This window comes from Scyliorhinus torazame, chromosome 7 (genome assembly GCF_047496885.1).
Source record: "Scyliorhinus torazame isolate Kashiwa2021f chromosome 7, sScyTor2.1, whole genome shotgun sequence".
Classification (NCBI taxonomy): Eukaryota; Metazoa; Chordata; class Chondrichthyes; order Carcharhiniformes; family Scyliorhinidae; genus Scyliorhinus; species Scyliorhinus torazame.
Window position 1 is genome coordinate 275,722,820 of NC_092713.1, and position 18,410 is coordinate 275,741,229.

General features: G+C 50.6%; 1 protein-coding gene across 4 annotated transcripts in view; it reads right to left on the bottom strand.

Moving 5' to 3' along the window:
• Window positions 1-15,820, bottom strand: part of LOC140427052 (organic cation/carnitine transporter 2-like) — a 214,434-nt gene extending 198,614 nt beyond the window's left edge. For 2 of the 4 annotated variants that reach the window (XM_072512503.1, XM_072512502.1), the window contains exon 1: window positions 15,332-15,816. In XM_072512503.1, coding sequence (XP_072368604.1) covers window positions 15,332-15,721 — 390 coding nt within the window. In that variant the 5' untranslated portion in view covers window positions 15,722-15,816. Of the gene's footprint in view, window positions 1-15,331 lie in introns of all 4 variants that reach the window. The other 2 variants (XM_072512500.1, XM_072512499.1) reach the window with 1 other exon arrangement.
• Window positions 15,821-18,410: the final 2,590 nt, after the last annotated feature.

Here is an 18,410-nt window from a genome sequence, read left to right on the forward strand (position 1 = left end):
GCCGCAGAAGAATACTTTTCACTGTGCTTCGTTACATGTGACAATAAATCAAATCAATCAATCAATCAATCAAGAAAAAGGGTTGGGTGGGGTTACTGGGTTACAGGGATAGGGTGGAGGTGTGGGCTTAAGTATGGTGCTCTTTCCAAGGGCCGGTGCAGACTCGATGGGCCGAATGGCCTCCTTCTGCACTGTAAATTCCATGAGTTCCAAGGGAGAAAGGTGAGGCTTGATGGCCTCTACTTTAATGCTTGGAGCATTATAGATAAGACTGATGAGTTAAGTGCATTGATTGACATGGGAATTGTGATATTGTTGCCATCACAAAGGCATGGATGAGGGAGGAACAGAACTGGCAATTTCAGGTATAGGACCTTCAGGTGAGACGGGGAGGGTGTAAAAGAGGAAGTGACGTCACATTGTTAATTAAGGAATCAATTATAGCGGTAATGAGTGACAATATCTCAGAAGGGTCTTGAAATGAGCCCTTGTGGGTAGAGATTAGGAATAATGCGGGGTCCTAGGACTGTATTATAGGCCCCCCAGACAGTCAGTGGCAATAGAGGAGCAGCTATCCAGAGGATTCACTAAGGAATGTAGAAAGAATGATAGTGTAATTATATTAGGGCATTTCAACTTCCCCAAAGTTAATGGGGAGAGTCATAGTTTAAATAGTTTAGAGGGGGTGGAGTTATTGAGACGTATTCAGAACAAAGAACAAAGAAAATTACAGCACAGGAACAGGCCCTTCAGCCCTCCCAACCTGTGCCGATCCAGATCCTTTATCTAAACCTGTCGCCTATTTTCCAAGGATCTACTTCCCTCTGTTCCCCGCCCGTTCATATATCTGTCGAGATGCATCTTGAATGATGCTATTGTGCCCGCCTCTACCACCTCAGCTGGCAAAGCGTTCGAGGCACCCACCACCCTCTGCATAAAAAACTTTCCACGCACATCTCCCTTAAACTTTTCCCCTCTCACCTTGAAATCGTGACCCCTTGTAATTGACACCCCCACTCTTGGAAAAAGCTTGTTGCTATCCACCCTGTCCATACCTCTCATAATTTTGTAGACCTCAATCAGGTCACCCTTCAACCTCCAGCTTTCCATGAAAAACAATCCTAATCTACTCAACCTTTCTTCATAGCTAGCACCCTCCATACCAGGCAACATCCTGGTGAACCTCCTCTGCACCCTCTCAAAAGCATCCATATCCTTCTGGTAATGTGGCAACCAGAACTGCACGCAGTATTCCAAATGTGGCCTAACCAAAGTCCTATTCAACTGTAACATGACCTGCCGACTCTTGTACTCAATACCCCGTCCGATGAAGGCAAGCATGCTGTATGCCTTCTTGACCACTCTATCGACCTGCGTTGTCACCTTCAGGGTACAATGGACCTGAACTCCCAGATCTCCCTGTACCCCAATTTTCCCCAGGACTCTTCCATTGACCGTATAGTCCGCTCTTGAATTAGATCTTCCAAAATGCATCACCTCGCATTTGCCTGGATTGAACTCCATCTGCCATTTCTCTGCCCAACTCTCCAATCTATCTATATTTTGCTGTATTCTCTGACAGTCCTCCTTGCTATCTGAAACTCCACCAATCTTAGTATCATCTGCAAACTTGCTAATCAGACCACCTATACCCTCGTCCAGATCATTTATGTATATCACAAACAACAGTGGTTCGAGCACGGATCCCTGTGGAACACCACTAGTCACCTTTCACCATTTTGAGACACTCCCTTCCACCACTACTCTCTCACTCCTGTTGCCCAGCCAGTTCTTTATCCATCTAGCTAGTACACCCTGAACCCCATACAACTTCACTTTTTCCACCACCCTGCCATGGGAAACTTTATCAAACGCCTTACTGAAGTCCATGTATATGACATCTAAAGCCCTTCCCTCATCAATTAACATTGTCACTTCCTCAAAGAATTCTATTAGGTTTGTAAGACATGACCTTCCCTGCACAAAACCATGCTGCCTATCACTGATAAGTCTATTTTCTTCCGAATGTGAATAGATCCTATCCCTCAGGAACTTCTCCAACAGTTTGCCTACCACTGACGTAAGGCTCACAGGTCTATAATTCCCTGGATTATCCCTGCTACCCTTCTTAAACAAAGGGACAACATTAGCAATTCTCCAGTCCTCCGGGACCTCACCCGTGCTCAAGGATGCTGCAAAGATATCTGTTAAGGCCCCAACTATTTCATCCCTCGCTTCCCTCAGCAACCTGGGATAGATCCCATCCGGACCTGGGGACTTGTCCATCTTAATGCCTTTTAGAATACCCAAAACGTCCCCCTTCCTTATGACGACATGACCGAGAGTATTTAAACATCCATCCTGAGCCTCAACATCCGTCATGTCCCTCTCCTTGGTGAATACCGATGCAAAGTACTCATTAAGAATCTCACCCATTTCCTCTGACTCCACGCATAAATTCCCTCTTTTGTCTTTGAGTGGGCCAATCCTTTCTCTCGTTACCCTCTTGCCCCTTATATACGAATAAAAGGCTTTGGGATCTTCCTTAACCTGTTCACCAAAGATATTTCATGACCCCTTTTAGCCCTCTTTATTGCGCGTTTGAGATTTGTCCTACTTTCCCGATATTGCTCCAAAGCTTCCTCAGTTTTAAGTCGCCTAGATCTTATGTATGCTTCCTTTTTCATCTTAGCTCGTCTCACAATTCCACCCGTCATCCATGGTTCCCTAATCGTGCCAATTCTATCCCTCATTTTCACAGGGACATGTCTGTCCTGCACTCTAATCAACCTTTCCTTAAAAGACTCCCACATTTCAAATGTAGATTTACCCTTAAACAGCTGCTCCCAATCCACATTCCCTAGCTCCTGCCAAATTTTGTTATACTTGGCCTTTCCCCAATTTAGCACTCCTCCTTTAGGACCACTCTCGTCTTTGTCCATGAGTATTCTAAAACTTACGGAATTGTGATTGCTATTCCCAAAGTATAACCGACTGAAACTTCAACCACCTGGCCGGGATCATTCCCCAATACCAGGTCCAGTATGGCCCCTTCCCGAGTTGGACTATTTACATACTGCTCTAAAAAACTCTCCTGGATGCTCCTTACAAATTCTGCTCCATCTACGCCTCCAACACTACATGAGCCACATTCAATGTTGGGGAAGTTAAAATCTCCCATCACAAGATCCTATTTTTCTATAATCTGTCTACATATTTGTACCTCTACTTCACGCTCGCTTTTGGGAGACCTGTAGTAAAGTCCCAACAATGTTACTGCACACTTCCTATTTCTTAGCTCTACCCATAGTGCCTCAGTGCTCGAATCCTCCATCATGCCCTCCTTAACCACAGCTGTGATATCATCTCTGACCAGTAATGCAACTCCTCCACCCCTTTTAACTCCCTCTCTATCCCTCCTGAAGCATCTATACCTTGGGATATTTAGTTGCCAGTCTTGCCCTTCCCTCAACCAAGTCTCAGTAATACCAATAACATCATATTCCCAGGTACTAATCCAAGCCCTAAATTCATCTGCCTTACCTGCTACACTTCTCGCATTAAAACAAATGCACCTCAGACCACCTGTCCCTTTGCGTTCATCATCTCTTCCCTGTCTACTCTTCCCCTTAGTCACATTGAGTTTATTATCTAGTACCTTACTGGCTTTAGTTGCTGCCTCTTTACTGACCTCTAACTTTCTAATCTGGTTCCCATCCCCCTGCCACATTAGTTTAAAACCTCCCCAACAGTGTTAGCAAAAGCACCCCCTAGGACATTGGTTCCAGTCCTGCCCAGGTGTAGACCATCCGATTTGTAATGGTCCCACCGCCGCCAGAACTGGTTCCAATGTCCCAAAAATCTGAACCCCTCCCTCCTGCACCATCTCTCAAGCCACATATTCATTCTGACTATTCTTGAATTTCTACTCTGACTGTCTCACGGCACTGGTAGCAATCCTGAGATTACTACCTTTGAGGTCCTACTTTTTAACTCATCTCCTCACTCCCTAAATTCTGATTGTAGGACTTCATCCCGTTTTTTTACCTATATCGCTGGTGCCTATATGCACCACGACAACTGGCTGTTCACCCTCCCCCTTCAGTATGTCCTGCAGCCGATCTGAGACATCCCTGACCTGTGCACCCGGGAGGCAACATACCATTCGGGAGTCTCGTTTCCGACCACAGAAACGCCTGTCTACTCCCCTTACGATTGAATGCCCTATGACTATAGCCCTGCCAGTCTTTTTCCCGCCCTTCTGCACAGCAGAGCCAGCCACGGTGTCATGAGCCTGGCTACTACTGCCTTCCCCTGGTGAGTCATCTCCCCCAACAGTATCCAAAACAGTATACCTGTTTTGGAGGGAGATGACCGCAGGGGACACCTGCACTGCCTTCCTGCTCTTTCCACTGTGAGGAGTCTGCACGTTCTCCCCATGTCTGCATGGGTTTCCTCCGGGTGCTCCGGTTTCCTCCCATAGCCCAAAGACGTGCAGGCTAGGTGGATTGGCCATGATAAATTGCCCTTAGTATCCAAAACGGCTGGGAGGGGTTATTGGGTTAATGATGATGACCTCAACATGATTTGATTTGTTATTGGGAAGGAAAAAGATGGTCTGGAAAAATGGTTTTGGTTAGGGGGAAGGCACATTTTATAAGAATAAGGCAGAGCCTGGCCAAAGTAAACTGGGAACAGCTTCTTGTGCAAAACTCTATAGCAGAGCAGTAGGGGGCATTTATAAAGGCAATGGGAGGAGTAGGCAAAGGGAAGACCCTTTAGGGTCAAATGGCAGGGTAACTGGATAGGGAACAAATCAGTGGAGACCTTAGTGGAATACAGATCGTACAGGAGGGGAGCTTATAAAAATCAATGAGCAAAGCAAAGAGGGGCATGCAAAAGCACTATCGGGAAAGATTAGTAAGAATCTCAAGATATTCTGTGTGGTAGTATGCATTAGGGGTCATGTGGGACTGTGAAGCCGTGATGTCATTGGCTGACAGATCCCGGGTCCTGGTTGGCCGTTGACCTCTAGCTCCGCCCTGAAGGCGGAGTATAAGAACCAGGAGTCCTCCCCCGCAGGCCAGTCTACTACTGAACTGCGGGGGAACAGTCACGCTTAAGAAAGCCTCATCGACTTCACTCTATTCGTCTCTCGGAGTCTTTGTGCGCTACAATTTATTAAGCGTGACTAAAGGACTATGGAGCTCAGGATCATCCCGGAATGCCTGAGGATCAGCCCCCACGCAGTGAACGCAGCAGCAGCTTTCAAGCACTGGCAGACTTGTTTTGAGGCCGACCTCAGAACGGCCCCCGGCCGGGTCACAGAAGACCAAAAACTATAGGTCCTGCACTCGAGGTTAAGCACAGAGATTTTCTCTCTCATCGAAGACGCAGAGGATTTCCAGACGGCGTTCGCAGCACTAAAAAGTCTCTATGTTCGCCCAGTAGAATTCATCTATCGATTCTCCGGGACTTTGCCCTCTCTTTGCGAGTTGATAGCTATCAACTCGCAACGAGACGGCAAAGTCCCGGAGAATCGATAGATGAATTCTACGCCGCACTACTAATTTTGGGACGGGCCTGCAGCTGCCCGCCGGTGAACGCAAATGAACACACGGGCATGTTAATGCGCGATGCTTTTGTGGCAGGTATGAACTCCTCCCAAATCCGCCAAAGACTTTTAGAAAAAGAGTCGCTAGGACTCTCAGAGGCACGGGCCCTAGCAGCCTCCCTGGATGTGGCCGCGCGAAACGCCCGTGCCTACGGCCCCGACCGCGCGGCAGCCCATTGGGCTCCGTACGCACCCGTCGCGACAACCCCCCCCCCCCCCCCCCGGACACCCCACAGGCTTGCGCGGTTCAAACGCCAAGTCGCACCGGGGGAGCCCGCTGCTATTTCTGCGGCCAGGCGAAACACCCCCGGCAGCGCTGCCCGGCCCGCGCAGCGATCTGTAAGAGCTGCGGGAAAAAGGGCCATTTTGCGGCTGTGTGCCGGTCCCGGGAGGTCGCCGCTGTCCCAGGAGAACAGGGAGCCCTGCACGCCTTTTACGCTCCCCAACCCCCCCAGCGCCCCATGTACGACCCGCAGGCGCAACCACTTTGGGTCCCGACCACCGCTCTCCCCGGAGAAGAGGGAGTTCTGCGCATCTCTAACACTCCCCAACCCCCCCCCCCCCCCCCGCGCCCCATGTATGACCCGCCGGCGCTACCACTTTGGGTCCCGGCCACCGCTGTCCCCAGAGAAGAGGGAGTCCTGCGTGTTCCTAACGCTCCCCAACCCCCCGAGCCCCCCATGTGCGACGGGCAGGCGCCGCCATTTTGGGTCCTGGCCACCACGAGGGGAGGAGGGGCGCCGCCATCTTGGACCACCCCAGACCTGTGCGACGCAGGGGGGCGGCCATTTTGTCCACCCCCGCCGCCATCTTGTGACCCCCCAGCCATGTGCGATGCATGGGGGCAGCCATCTTGTTCACCCCCGACGCCATCTTGGACGGCAACAACGGACCCCAGTGTCGACGGCTCCACGGGGTTCGAAGAAGACGCTCCACCATTACAACCATGTCTGGCTTCAATGACGCTGGACCAAGCACGGCCCCAGACGCTCCAGATGACGACGACAACGGTGCTGATAAACGGGCACGAGACACCATACCTGGTCGACTCCGGGAGCACGGAGAGCTTTATCCACCCCGACACGGTAAGACGCTGTTCTTTGACCATCCGTCCCAGCGCACAAAAGATTTCCCTAGCTGCAGGATCCCACTCCGTACAGATCAAATGCCTCTGCATAGTTACCCTAACGGTGCAAGGGAGGGAGTTCAAAAACTACAGGCTCTACGTCCTTCCCCAACTCTGCGCCCCCACATTACTGGGATTAGACTTCCAGTGCAATCTACAGAGCCTAACCTTCAAATTCGGCGGCCCAATACCCCCACTCACTATCTGCGGCCTCGCAACCCCCGTCCTTGTTTGCAAACCTCACCCCGGATTGCAAACCCGTCGCCACTAGGAGCAGACGGTACAGCGCCCAGGACCGGACCTTCATTCGGTCCGAAGCCCAGCGGCTACTGAAGGAAGGCATAATCCAGGCCAGCAATAGTCCCTGGAGAGCACAGGTGGTAGTAGTAAAGACAGGGGAGAAGCAAAGGATGGTCATAGACTATAGCCAGACCATCAACAGGTACACACAACTAGACGCGTACCCTCTCCCCCGCATATCCGACATGGTCAATCGGTTTGCCCAATATAAGGTCTTCTCCACCGTGGACCTCAAGTCCGCCTACCATCAGCTCCCCATCCGCCCAAGTGACCGCAAGTACACAGCCTTCGAGGCAGACGGGCGATTATACCACTTCCTAAGGGTCCCATTTGGTGTCACAAACGGGGTCTCGGTCTTCCAACGAGAGATGGACCGAATGGTTGATCAACACGGGTTGCGGGCCACGTTCCCGTATCTCGACAATGTAACCATCTGCGGCCACGATCAGCAGGACCACGACGCCAACCTCCAAAAATTCCGCCAGACCGCTAAAGCCTTGAACCTCACGTACAACGAGGACAAGTGCGTTTTTAGCACCAACCGGCTAGCCATCCTGGGCTACGTAGTGCGCAATGGGATAATAGGCCCCGACCCCGAACGTATGCGCCCCCACATGGAATTTCCCCTCCCGCACTGCTCCAAAGCCCTAAAATGCTGCCTGGGGTTCTTTTCATACTACGCCCAGTGGGTCCCCCAGTATGCAGACAAGGCCCGCCCCCTAATACAGACCACGACCTTCCCTCTGTCGACAGAGGCTTGCCAGGCCTTCAGCCGCATCAAAGCGGATATCGCAAAGGCCACGATGCGCGCCATCGACGAGTCCCTCCCCTTCCAGGTCGAGAGCGACGCCTCCGACGTAGCTCTAGCGGCCACCCTTAACCAAGCAGGCAGACCCGTGGCCTTTTTCTCCCGAACCCTCCACGCTTCAGAAATCCGCCACTCCTCAGTGGAAAAGGAAGCCCAAGCCATAGTGGAAGCTGTGTGACATTGGAGGCATTACCTGGCCGGCAGGAGATTCACTCTCCTCACGGACCAACGGTCGGTAGCCTTCATGTTCGATAATGCACAGCGGGGCAAAATCAAAAACGACAAGATCTTAAGGTGGAGGATCGAGCTCTCCACCTTCAACTACGAGATCTTGTATCGTCCCGAAAAGCTGAACGAGCCGTCCGATGCCCTATCCCGCGGCACATGTGCCAACGCACAAATTAACTGCCTCCAAACCCTCCACGAGGACCTCTGCCACCCGGGGGTCACTCGGTTCTACCACTTTATTAAGTCCCGCAACCTCCCATACTCTTTGGAGGAGGTCCGTACAGTCACAAGGAACTGCCACATCTGCGCAGAGTGCAAACCGCATTTTTTCAGGCCGGATGGTGCGCACCTGATTAGGGCTTCCCGCCCCTTTGAACGCCTTAGTCTGGATTTCAAAGGACCCCTCTCCTCCACCGACCGCAACTCATACTTCCTTAATGTGGTGGACGAGTACTCCCGCTTCCCATTCGCCATCCCCTGCCCTGACATGACCGCGGCCACAGTTATTAAAGCCCTGAACACCATATTCACACTGTTCGGTTGTCCCGCATACGTCCACAGCGACAGGGGATCCTCCTTCATGAGTGACGAGCTGCGCCAGTTCCTGCTCAGCAACGGTATAGCCTCGAGCAGGATGACCAGCTACAACCCCCGGGGGAACGGGCAAGTAGAGAGGGAGAACGGCACGGTCTGGAAGACCGTCCTACTGGCCCTACGGTCCAGGGACCTCCCAGTTTCACGGTGGCAGGAGGTCCTCCCGGACGCCCTCCACTCCATCCGGTCACTACTGTGTACTAGCACTAACCAAACGCCTCATGAGCGCCTCCTTGTCTTCCCCAGGAAGTCCTCCTCTGTAACGTCGCTGCCGACCTGGCTGGCGGCCCCAGGACCCATCTTGCTCCGAAAACATGTGCGGGCGCACAAGTCGGACCCGTTGGTCGAAAGGGTTCACCTCCTTCACGCGAACCCACAGTACGCTTACGTGGAGTACCCCGACGGCCGACAGGACACGGTCTCCCTGCGAGATCTGGCGCCCGCCGGCAACACACACATCCCCCCGACACCAATCACCCCCTCCCTGCCACCGCCGCACCCCGCGACCGCCCCCTTCCCAGGAGGATCGGTCCTCCTCCCAGGCCCGACCAGGAGTGAAGCCCAAGCTGAAACCGTAAGGCTCCCGGAGACGACAACACCGGAACAAGCACCACCACCACCACCGGGGCCGAGGCGATCTACACGGACGACCAGACCGCCCGACCGACTCGTGGCGTCGATCTAACACTACAATATGTGGACTTTTAACGAGAACATTTTGTCTTTTTCTCCTGACGATTACTGTAAATAGTTAGAAACAAAAAAAACCTTGTACATACTGTAATAACATGCAAAAGTTTTCCTCCCAGGACCAGCCTTGTAAACCCTTACCACCATGCGAAGCATCACCCCGCCGGGTTCATTTTTAACAAGGGGTCAATGTGGTAGTATGCATTAGGGGTCATGTGGGACTGTGAAGCCGTGATGTCATTGGCTGACAGATCCCGGGTCCTGGTTGGCCGTTGACCTCTAGCTCCGCCCTGAAGGCGGAGTATAAGAACCAGGAGTCCTCCCCCGCAGGCCAGTCTACTACTGAACTGCGGGGGAACAGTCACGCTTAATAAAGCCTCATCGACTTCACTCTATTCGTCTCTCGGAGTCTTTGTGCGCTACATTCAGTAAGTATATTAAGGGAAGGGAACCAAGAAAAGAGTTAGGCATATTTGGGACTAAGGGGGCAATCTATGCTTGGAGCCAGAGCATACATCAAGGAAGCAGCTTATGCTACATGAAGAAGCATAACACAACATGGTACCAGTGAGTGCCTGTTGAATCTATATAGTTCAACTCAGCAAGATCCGTGACTACAAGCAACAGCACCCAGGCAAGATGACCGAGATTCCGGTTCCTCAGCAGCTCAGATGCCACGGCAATCTCAGTGCCAACTGCCGTACATTCAAACAGATTTGAGATTTACCTGGTAGCATCGGACCTAGATGGTGTGGCCGATGCTGAGAAGATAAAGCTTCTACTCGCCATTGCGGGTGAAAGGGCAACAGGAATCTTCAACTCCTTCAGGTAGTCCAAAGGGCAGGACAAGAGAGACTTCCAGACAGTCCTGGACAAGTTTGAAAACTACTGCGAGGTGAACACAACAGAAATCGGTAAAACTGGCGCCTATCCTCACCACGAGGCAAAGGTAGGCTTGCAGCAGAGGAAAACAGCAGTTTTGATTGGCAGCCATCTTGCGATAGGAGCCGCACATGCGCAGTTCCCCAGAAGACACGAACTGGCAAAACAGTGTTTTGCGCAGCCGCGAGAAGCCGCGCATGTGCAGTTGCGCAAAGACTCCGCACAGAAAGCGATGACAGACTTCACAGCGAGACCACTGCATGACTCCACACAGGGAATAGCAGACTCCACTGAGAGAGCGATACAAGCCTCCACTGCGAGCTCGTTGGCAGACTCCACGATGAAAGCAACGCAAGACTCCAGAGTGCAGACCTTGCATGAACAAGACCATGAAGGTCTAGCAATCTTAACTGAGCAACCAGCAGCAGACGATGCAAGTCTGCCATGCTCAAGTGCACAGCAAGACGACTATGACACTCTACCGCGCTCACGTGAACAACAAAAAGACTATGACAGTCTACCCAGATTATTTGAGCCACCAGAAGAAGACTCTGACAATCTACCCAGCTCATTTAACCAACAAGAAGACACTGAAGGTCTACCCACTGTATGTGCGACAAGTGACAAAGGCTTCACAATTCCCATACAAGATGTGCGACATCTCAGCGCAACTGACAGACCTCAGCTAGTATGTACAGAGGCACTCGACGATCAAAGTGAGGTTACTAGTGACTCCAGTGATATCACGTTAATTCAAACCTCATCCACTCGAGCCCCTCCACAAGAAAATGCATTCCTGAACGTTTTGACTCCGGACGGGGAGCATCAAGACACCTCAGATGATTCAAGTGACATCTCAGATGATTCAAGTGAACCTGAAATGACTCCGGACGGGGAGTGTCAAAAAACCAAAGGTGATTCAGGTGAATCAGAAAGGACTCCAGACGGGGAGCATCGACAAGCCGAAGATGTTTCCTGCGAACCGGACATGACTCCAGACGGGGAGCGCCGAGGAATCAGAGACGGCAGGCTCAATGAAACAGCAGATGTCACAAAGCACACTGACACAAGTAACTTTGTGAAGAGTTCGAATTCTCCACTCGGTGTGGTCATTGAGCACAACAAGCACAACAACAAAACCTACAAAAACAACAAGGACAACAACAAGCAGCGTACCAGAGGCAACAAAATCGACAAGCACGTCAATAACAACAATGACTACGACGATAGAACAATAACTGGTACGACATGGTACAACTCTGCCCATGAAGGACTATGTTACTGCTCAGCTCAGTACAATGACATACAATGGCATGACAACGCATCTTACCAATTCACATTTGCTACACGACAGACAAGCAAACCAACTTTCAAGAAAGATGTCATCAACAATCGCAACCACAAGCAGAGAAAAAAAGAGTCCAAATCAGACAACAAAGTGATTTGACCATTTGCGCACCTCCTGATGACTTCTTGGTTCCTTAAGCCCAGGGACACTGACGGCGTTCACACGGAAATGACAACATCAACATCGACACTTCAATAACAAAACAAGACAGCCACTCGACCATATAAATTCATGAACTTTGGACTCATACATATTATTTGATATTGTATAATCATCACTGTCATCATGATTTGTACATGTCAGCACTTATCCACCTATTTTGTTCAATTTTCCTTAACACTGCACAGAAAATATACAACACAAAAAAGGGGGGATGTGGTGATATGCATCACTGTAAATACACAAGGGGTTAATGTAAATACACTAAGACGAAGTAAACACTAGAGGGAGCACCTGAGACGTCATGACATGCAGACTTACAGCTACTGAACACATAGAATAGGACATGACCAATGGGCAGTCAAGACACCCAGAGTTGACACTACCACAAGGGGGCATTACACAACCCACATATAAAAAGACAGGGCACACATGCTCTTTCTCTTTCCACAGGCAACACTTAGAGAGAAGAACAGGGGCAGATCAGAGGCATCACACCCACCGCATGGCTTGGAGCAGACAGGTTAGTTAGACTGAGTTACTATAGCAAGATGAGCAGGAGAGTCGGACTCAAGTAGGAGAATTGTTAACTGTTCAATAAATGTGTTAAACCTATCTCCAAGTCTGAACCTTCCTTTGTCAGTGCATACGTCAAGGAAGCAGCTTATGCTTCATGAAGAAGCATAACACAACAACAACCACCTAACTATTTAATCCCATTTTCCAGCACTTCCCCCATAGCCTTGTCTGGCATAGCAAGTTCCCATCTAAATACTTCTTAAATGTTATGAGGGTCTCTGCCTCCACCATTCTTTCAGGTAGTGAGTTTCAGGCTTTCACCACCCTCTGGGTGAAAAAGCTTTTCCTCTAAATCTCCTGCTCCTTACCTTAAATGTCTTCCCCTTCCACCAAGGGGAAAGTTTCTTCCTGTCTATCCAACTCTGTACCTCACAAGTTTATACATCTGAATCATGTCCCCCCTCAGTCTCCTCTGCTCCAAGGAAAAGAACCCCTGTGTATCCAAACTCTCTTCATAGTTAAAACTCTCCAGCCCAGGCAACATCCTAGTAAATCTCCTCTGCACCTTTTCCCATGCAATCACATCGCTCCCATGATGTGGATTCCAGAACTGCACAAATACTCTAGCTGTGGCCTAACCAACGTTTTATACAGTTCCTCCATAGCCTCCCTGCTCCTAAACTCTGTGCCTCAGCTGATAAAAGCAAATATACCATGTGCCTTCTAAACCACTGTATCCACATGTGTTTCTACCTTCAGGGACCAGCGTTCATTCACACCAAGGCCCCTCTAATCCTCGGTACTTCTCAAGGTCCTGCAATTGAAAGATTTTTCCAACAATTATGTTGATGATGTCCATGGGAAGCTTGTTCTTGACAAGGTGAAGGATGGTGGCGATGAAGATGGAGAAAAGGGTGGGGGCGGAGACACATCCCTGCTTGACCTCAAATGTTTCTGTCTTATTTCCATTGGTGAAGACTGTCGCCGACATCGTGTCATGGAGGAGTCTGAGGACATTGATCAATTTCTCTGGACAGCCAGCCTTTGACAGCATCTTCCATAGCACTTAACCATTTACTGAATCAAAAGCCTCAGTCAGTCCAATGAAGGCCATGTGGAGTGGTTGATGTTGCTCCTGGCATTTTTCTTGAAGTTGGCAAGCAGTGAAAATCATGTCCACTGTTCCACAGTTTGGTCCAAAGCCACACTGGCTTTCCAGAGGGGTTTCTTCAGAGATGGGAAAAGGCTCTAGTGATGATCTTCCCGGCAAAGGTGAGTAGGGAGATTCTTTGGTAATTTGTACAGCCCGCTATGTCTCCTTTTTTAATGATGGTGGTGAAGATGGCATCCCTGATATCGGCAGGAAATACTTCTCTGTCTGAGATTTTCAGTAATAGGTGTTGAAAATGATGAGTGATCGCTTCTCCTCTAAATTTTAAAATTCCCACTGAAATCTCAACCACACTTGCAGCTTTTCCATTCTTCACGTGTTTGATGGTGGCTTTGACTTTGTCCATGCTTGGTGGGAGCCTAAGATCATCTTAGATCTGAAGCCTGATTAGGAGGCAAGAGGTGTTGTGACATACGTTTGAAGTTTAACTGGGGTGTGATGATCTCAGCCCATCGCAGCTCTATTTAAGAAAGGGGCTCCAAAGTGCACTCACAGTGAGTTTTGCGCACAAGCAGTGGGAGAGACCACATCCGGAGTGAGACACAGCCAGAGTGAGTTTGAAACTCAGAAATTTGAAACAGAGTGGGAAATCGGTGCAGAGAGGGAAGAGGTGCCTTTTGCTTTTTCTCCTTGCTTTGAGAGTGGTCTTTCCCTGCTCCATCTGAGGCCACATGGGAGAGAGATGGTTGGCAAGTGGTGGGTGAGGTTGGTAATTTTTTACAACATTTATTACTTACAGTTTGAAAATATGTTTTGTGGTTTCTAATGTAAGGGGCATAATTGGTAGTAATGAGGACAAGGAAAAAAGGGCCATTGATAATTGGATATAATATAATATCAAGCATCTTGCAAAGTTATAATTTAAAGGGGTAGGTAATGGCAGGAGAGCTGAATGCCTTGGTTTGCTCCTCTTGCTCCATGTGGGAAGTCGGGATCATCAGTTACTTTGAAAAGCCCCTAGTCGCCACATTCTGGCGCCTGTTTGGGAGGCATAAAAGACTACTTTAGTAAGTGGGAGCCCATGGGGCACAGTAGCACAGTGGTAACACTGCTGCCTCACAGTGCCAGGGACCCGGGTTCGATTCCAACCTTGGGTGACTGTTTGTGTGGATTTTGCACATTCTCACCTGGTCTACATGGGTTTTCTCCGGGTGCTCCAGTTTCCTCCCACAGTCAAAGGATGTGCAGATTAGGTGGATTGGAAAGTCAATTTGCCCCCAGATGGGGTTACGGGGATAGGGTGGGAGATTGGGCCTAGGAAGGGTGTTCTTTCAGAGGGTCTGTGCGGACTCAATGGGCTGAATGGTCTCCTTCTGCACTGCAGGGATTCTATGATATTAAGGATAGTATATTAGCATGGACAGAATTGGCTAACTAACAGAAGACAGAGAGTTGGGATAAGAGGAGCATTTTCAGGATGGCAACCTGTAACCAGTGGTATGCCACAGGGATCAGTCCTGGGAGTGCAATTATTTACAATACATATTAATAGCTTGGACAAAGGAAATGAATGTACTTTTGCCAAGTTTGTGGATGACACAAAAATAGGTGGGAAGGCAAGTGGGCGGTGTCCTGTGTGGGGCTCGGTATGGGGTTTTTAAAATATTACTCTGAACCTAGAAGCATTTTTTCCTTCTCACTCTATCAGACTAATTATGAGTGTAAAACTGTCAGAAACACCCAATGTTACTGAGTTCCCAGCAAAGTGCAATTATCCAGGGTAAATTCGAACTTCTGGACAATCTCAGGTAACCGCTTCCTGGGAACTTCCAAGAGGGATTCCTCAGGGCATCTTTGAGGCAGTCCCCAAATGCGAAGCATACAGGAAGTTATGGCCAAATTCTCAAACTGACTATTGCCAGTGTCATGACTGTACTCCTCCAGCTACTTACCTCGCTGACGATGGTGGAGATGTACTGATCCTTACTGTACTCCCAACCATCCAAACAGGGCTCCTGTTCCACCTCAGACATATTGATGGAACCTGGGTCGGCAAACGTCGCTGAAAGATTCCTGATCACATCCAACCGGTACCGTCTGCACTGGCTGTGCTGGAGTTTGCCTCTTCCTTGTTCCAGAGGGATAGTCCGATTCAGCCACGCTTCACTCAGATTGAGATTCCCGGGAATTAAACAGCGATGCTCCGGAATACCCCCGACAAAAACGATGGACATTCCACAGAAACCGTTGGGAAAGACGCTGGCGCTCAAAAGGAAGAAGATCATTTTCTGATAGGGTCCCCATTCTCCGAGGAAAGCGGTGATTTCATCGTAATCCCGCATGTTAGTGACAGCGGGAGGACTGAGAGCGACTGACTGACTTCCCTCAAACTGCAGCAATTTACCTTCGGGGGCGGAGCGGAACCACAGCCTGGAGTTATTTCAAAATTCATTTAAACCTCAATCGTTTCCACGTACACATCCAATCCGCACCCCGCCCCCAGAGCCCCTCCCAACCTCACCACATACTTCTTTCAATAAAAAACGGGTTCGTCAACATTGAAGTGTTTTTGTTCTTTTGGAGCGAGAAACACGGGATATGTTTCTACTTCTTCCCACGGCGCAATCGGGAAACACGATTGGGCGGAGAATTGGTTTTGATGGCGAATCGTTGCGGGCGCTGGGTCCACGCCAAATTGCAATTCTCCGGAGCCTCGATAGCACGGTCAATGCGCCCCACTCCGCACATACAGTTAACGGCGCTTGCATATCATTAGCAGGCCTAACCAGGCTTTGTCTGGGCCCTCTGCTATTCTCAGCCTGAACTGGGGGAATTCCCGACAGCGCGATCCACTTGTGCTTTTAAAAATCGTGAAGCAGGTGCCGTGGCTGATGAGGGGGAGAGAGGAGGTAGGACGCGCAGAGGCACGACAGTGGGCTGCCAGTCCTGACACCGCCGGCAGTGCTGGCGGCGGGGGCCTCTGCAAGGGCTTGGTGGGGGGGGTGGGGGGGGAGGTGGTGATGGAGGGATGGGCGATGGGGCCAGGTGACCCCCAATGGGACTGGGGCGGCGACCAGGCACGGACCACCATTGCCACGGCTTGCAAGGCAGCCATCTTGCTGCGCACCCCACTGACCACCCAGCTTAGCCCCTGGTTCTGCAGAGTGTCACCGGCCATATGGGTGCCCCACCATGCCAGCCAGCCGGCACCCGCCAGCAGAGCAGTACATGGCCCGCCCAAAGGCAACATCCACAGTAGCCTCCACAGGGAGGGTGGTGATTGGGGCTGCGGAGCGTACTGCTGGCAAGGGTCTTGCCACCTGACGGTACCCGTGGCAGCAGGGATGGGCACGGAGCCAGATGCCCCCATGATGCCTGGCATCAACGGAGCCAGGGTGGCAGGGATGGGAGTAAGGGGAACATGCAAGGGCAGAGTCCACAGTCCTAACCGGGGCCACCGTGTAGCCTGCTGGATCTGGTTGGGCACAGGGGTATGCACCATGCTAACCTGTTGGCCTTTCACCCCCTGCAGACAATGGATATTGGAATTCAATTAGCAATGGTGACCTTCCCCCTAGTCGTTGCAGCCCTGGGGGATGCCGTGCGGCTCTACGAGCTGGAGCTGCTCGAGGAGGAGGGGGCTGCAGAAGCAGGGCCTGCCCCAGAGGAACAGGAGGCAGCAGGTGAGGATGGAGAGCCGGCCACCCAACAGGCCAAGGAGGAGGTAGTGTAAAGGAGACACCGCATGATGCCTCACGTGGACCGGCAGAGCCTGTCATTCAAGGACCTGCTGGACCGGGCATGCAGTCGAAGACTGCGGCTGAGCAGGAGGTCAGTGCGACATTTCTGCCGTATTATGGCACACCTGGTACTGTGGGAGAATGGGGATGATACCCACTTCCGGTGGCCGTCAAAATGCCATTTGCCCTGAACTATTCCGCCATAGTGTCCTTCGAGATGCCAAGTGGGGACCTGTCCGGGATCTCTCAGAATTCGATGCACAGGTGCATCCATGCCATCATGGGAGCCCTATCTGCCCAGTCGGCACTATACAGCCATTTCAATGTGGGCCGAGCCCACCAGAATGCCCAGGCAGTGTAGGGGCCCTCTATAACTCTGGGAGGGTCGCCCACATCATGGTGGCCTGCCGCACCCTCCACAACATTGCACAGCAGAGGGGCAATGTGTTGGAGGAGGAGGATGTATAGCCAGTCCTCCTCTGACGAGGAGGCTGCGGGGGAGGGCGAGAATGGATGGGCCTGGGTAGGCACTGAAGAATGCACAATTTGTGCATCAGACCCAACACGCCCTGGGTTGGCAACAACTTTATATCCATGGATATTGAGCAGCCAATTTTGCCCCTCCTTTAGCCAGAATTTCGCTACAGCAACGATATCCTGCTGCTACATATCTGTCTGTGCCCTTGGCTCATCAGCATTGTTTGTAATACTCCTTGCATTGAAGTATAAACTGTCCAACTCTGTCAATTTGCTTTGATGGACGCTTTTTAACCCTTGTTTCTTTTTTCTGTTCAAGTCGCTAACTACATCATAAACACATGTTCAACCTCCCATTTCGTTGCATTCATCTGATCTATCCTCTTATTCCTACTCTCGCGAGCGTGTGACACTGGGAGTAATCCTGAGATAATTACATTTGAGGCCCTGCATTTTAGTTTATCTCCGAACTTCTTATATTCAGCTTGCAGATCCTCATCCCTTCGTTTACCTATTTTGTTAGTCCCTATGTGAACCACGACAACTGGCTGTTCACCCACCCTCTCCAGAATGTCCAGCAGCCGCTCGGTGATATTTTGGCCCTTGGATTAGGTGGCAACATACCATTCTGGATTCACGTCTGTAGCCATAAAAGTACCTGACTGTATCCCTGACTCGTGAATTTCCTATCACTACAGCCCTGCCACTCATTTCCCACCCCTTCTATGCAGCAGACACCCATGGTGCCATGAACTTGACTGTTGCTGCTTTCCCCTGTTGCTGCTCACCCCCACAACAGTATCCAAAGCGCTTT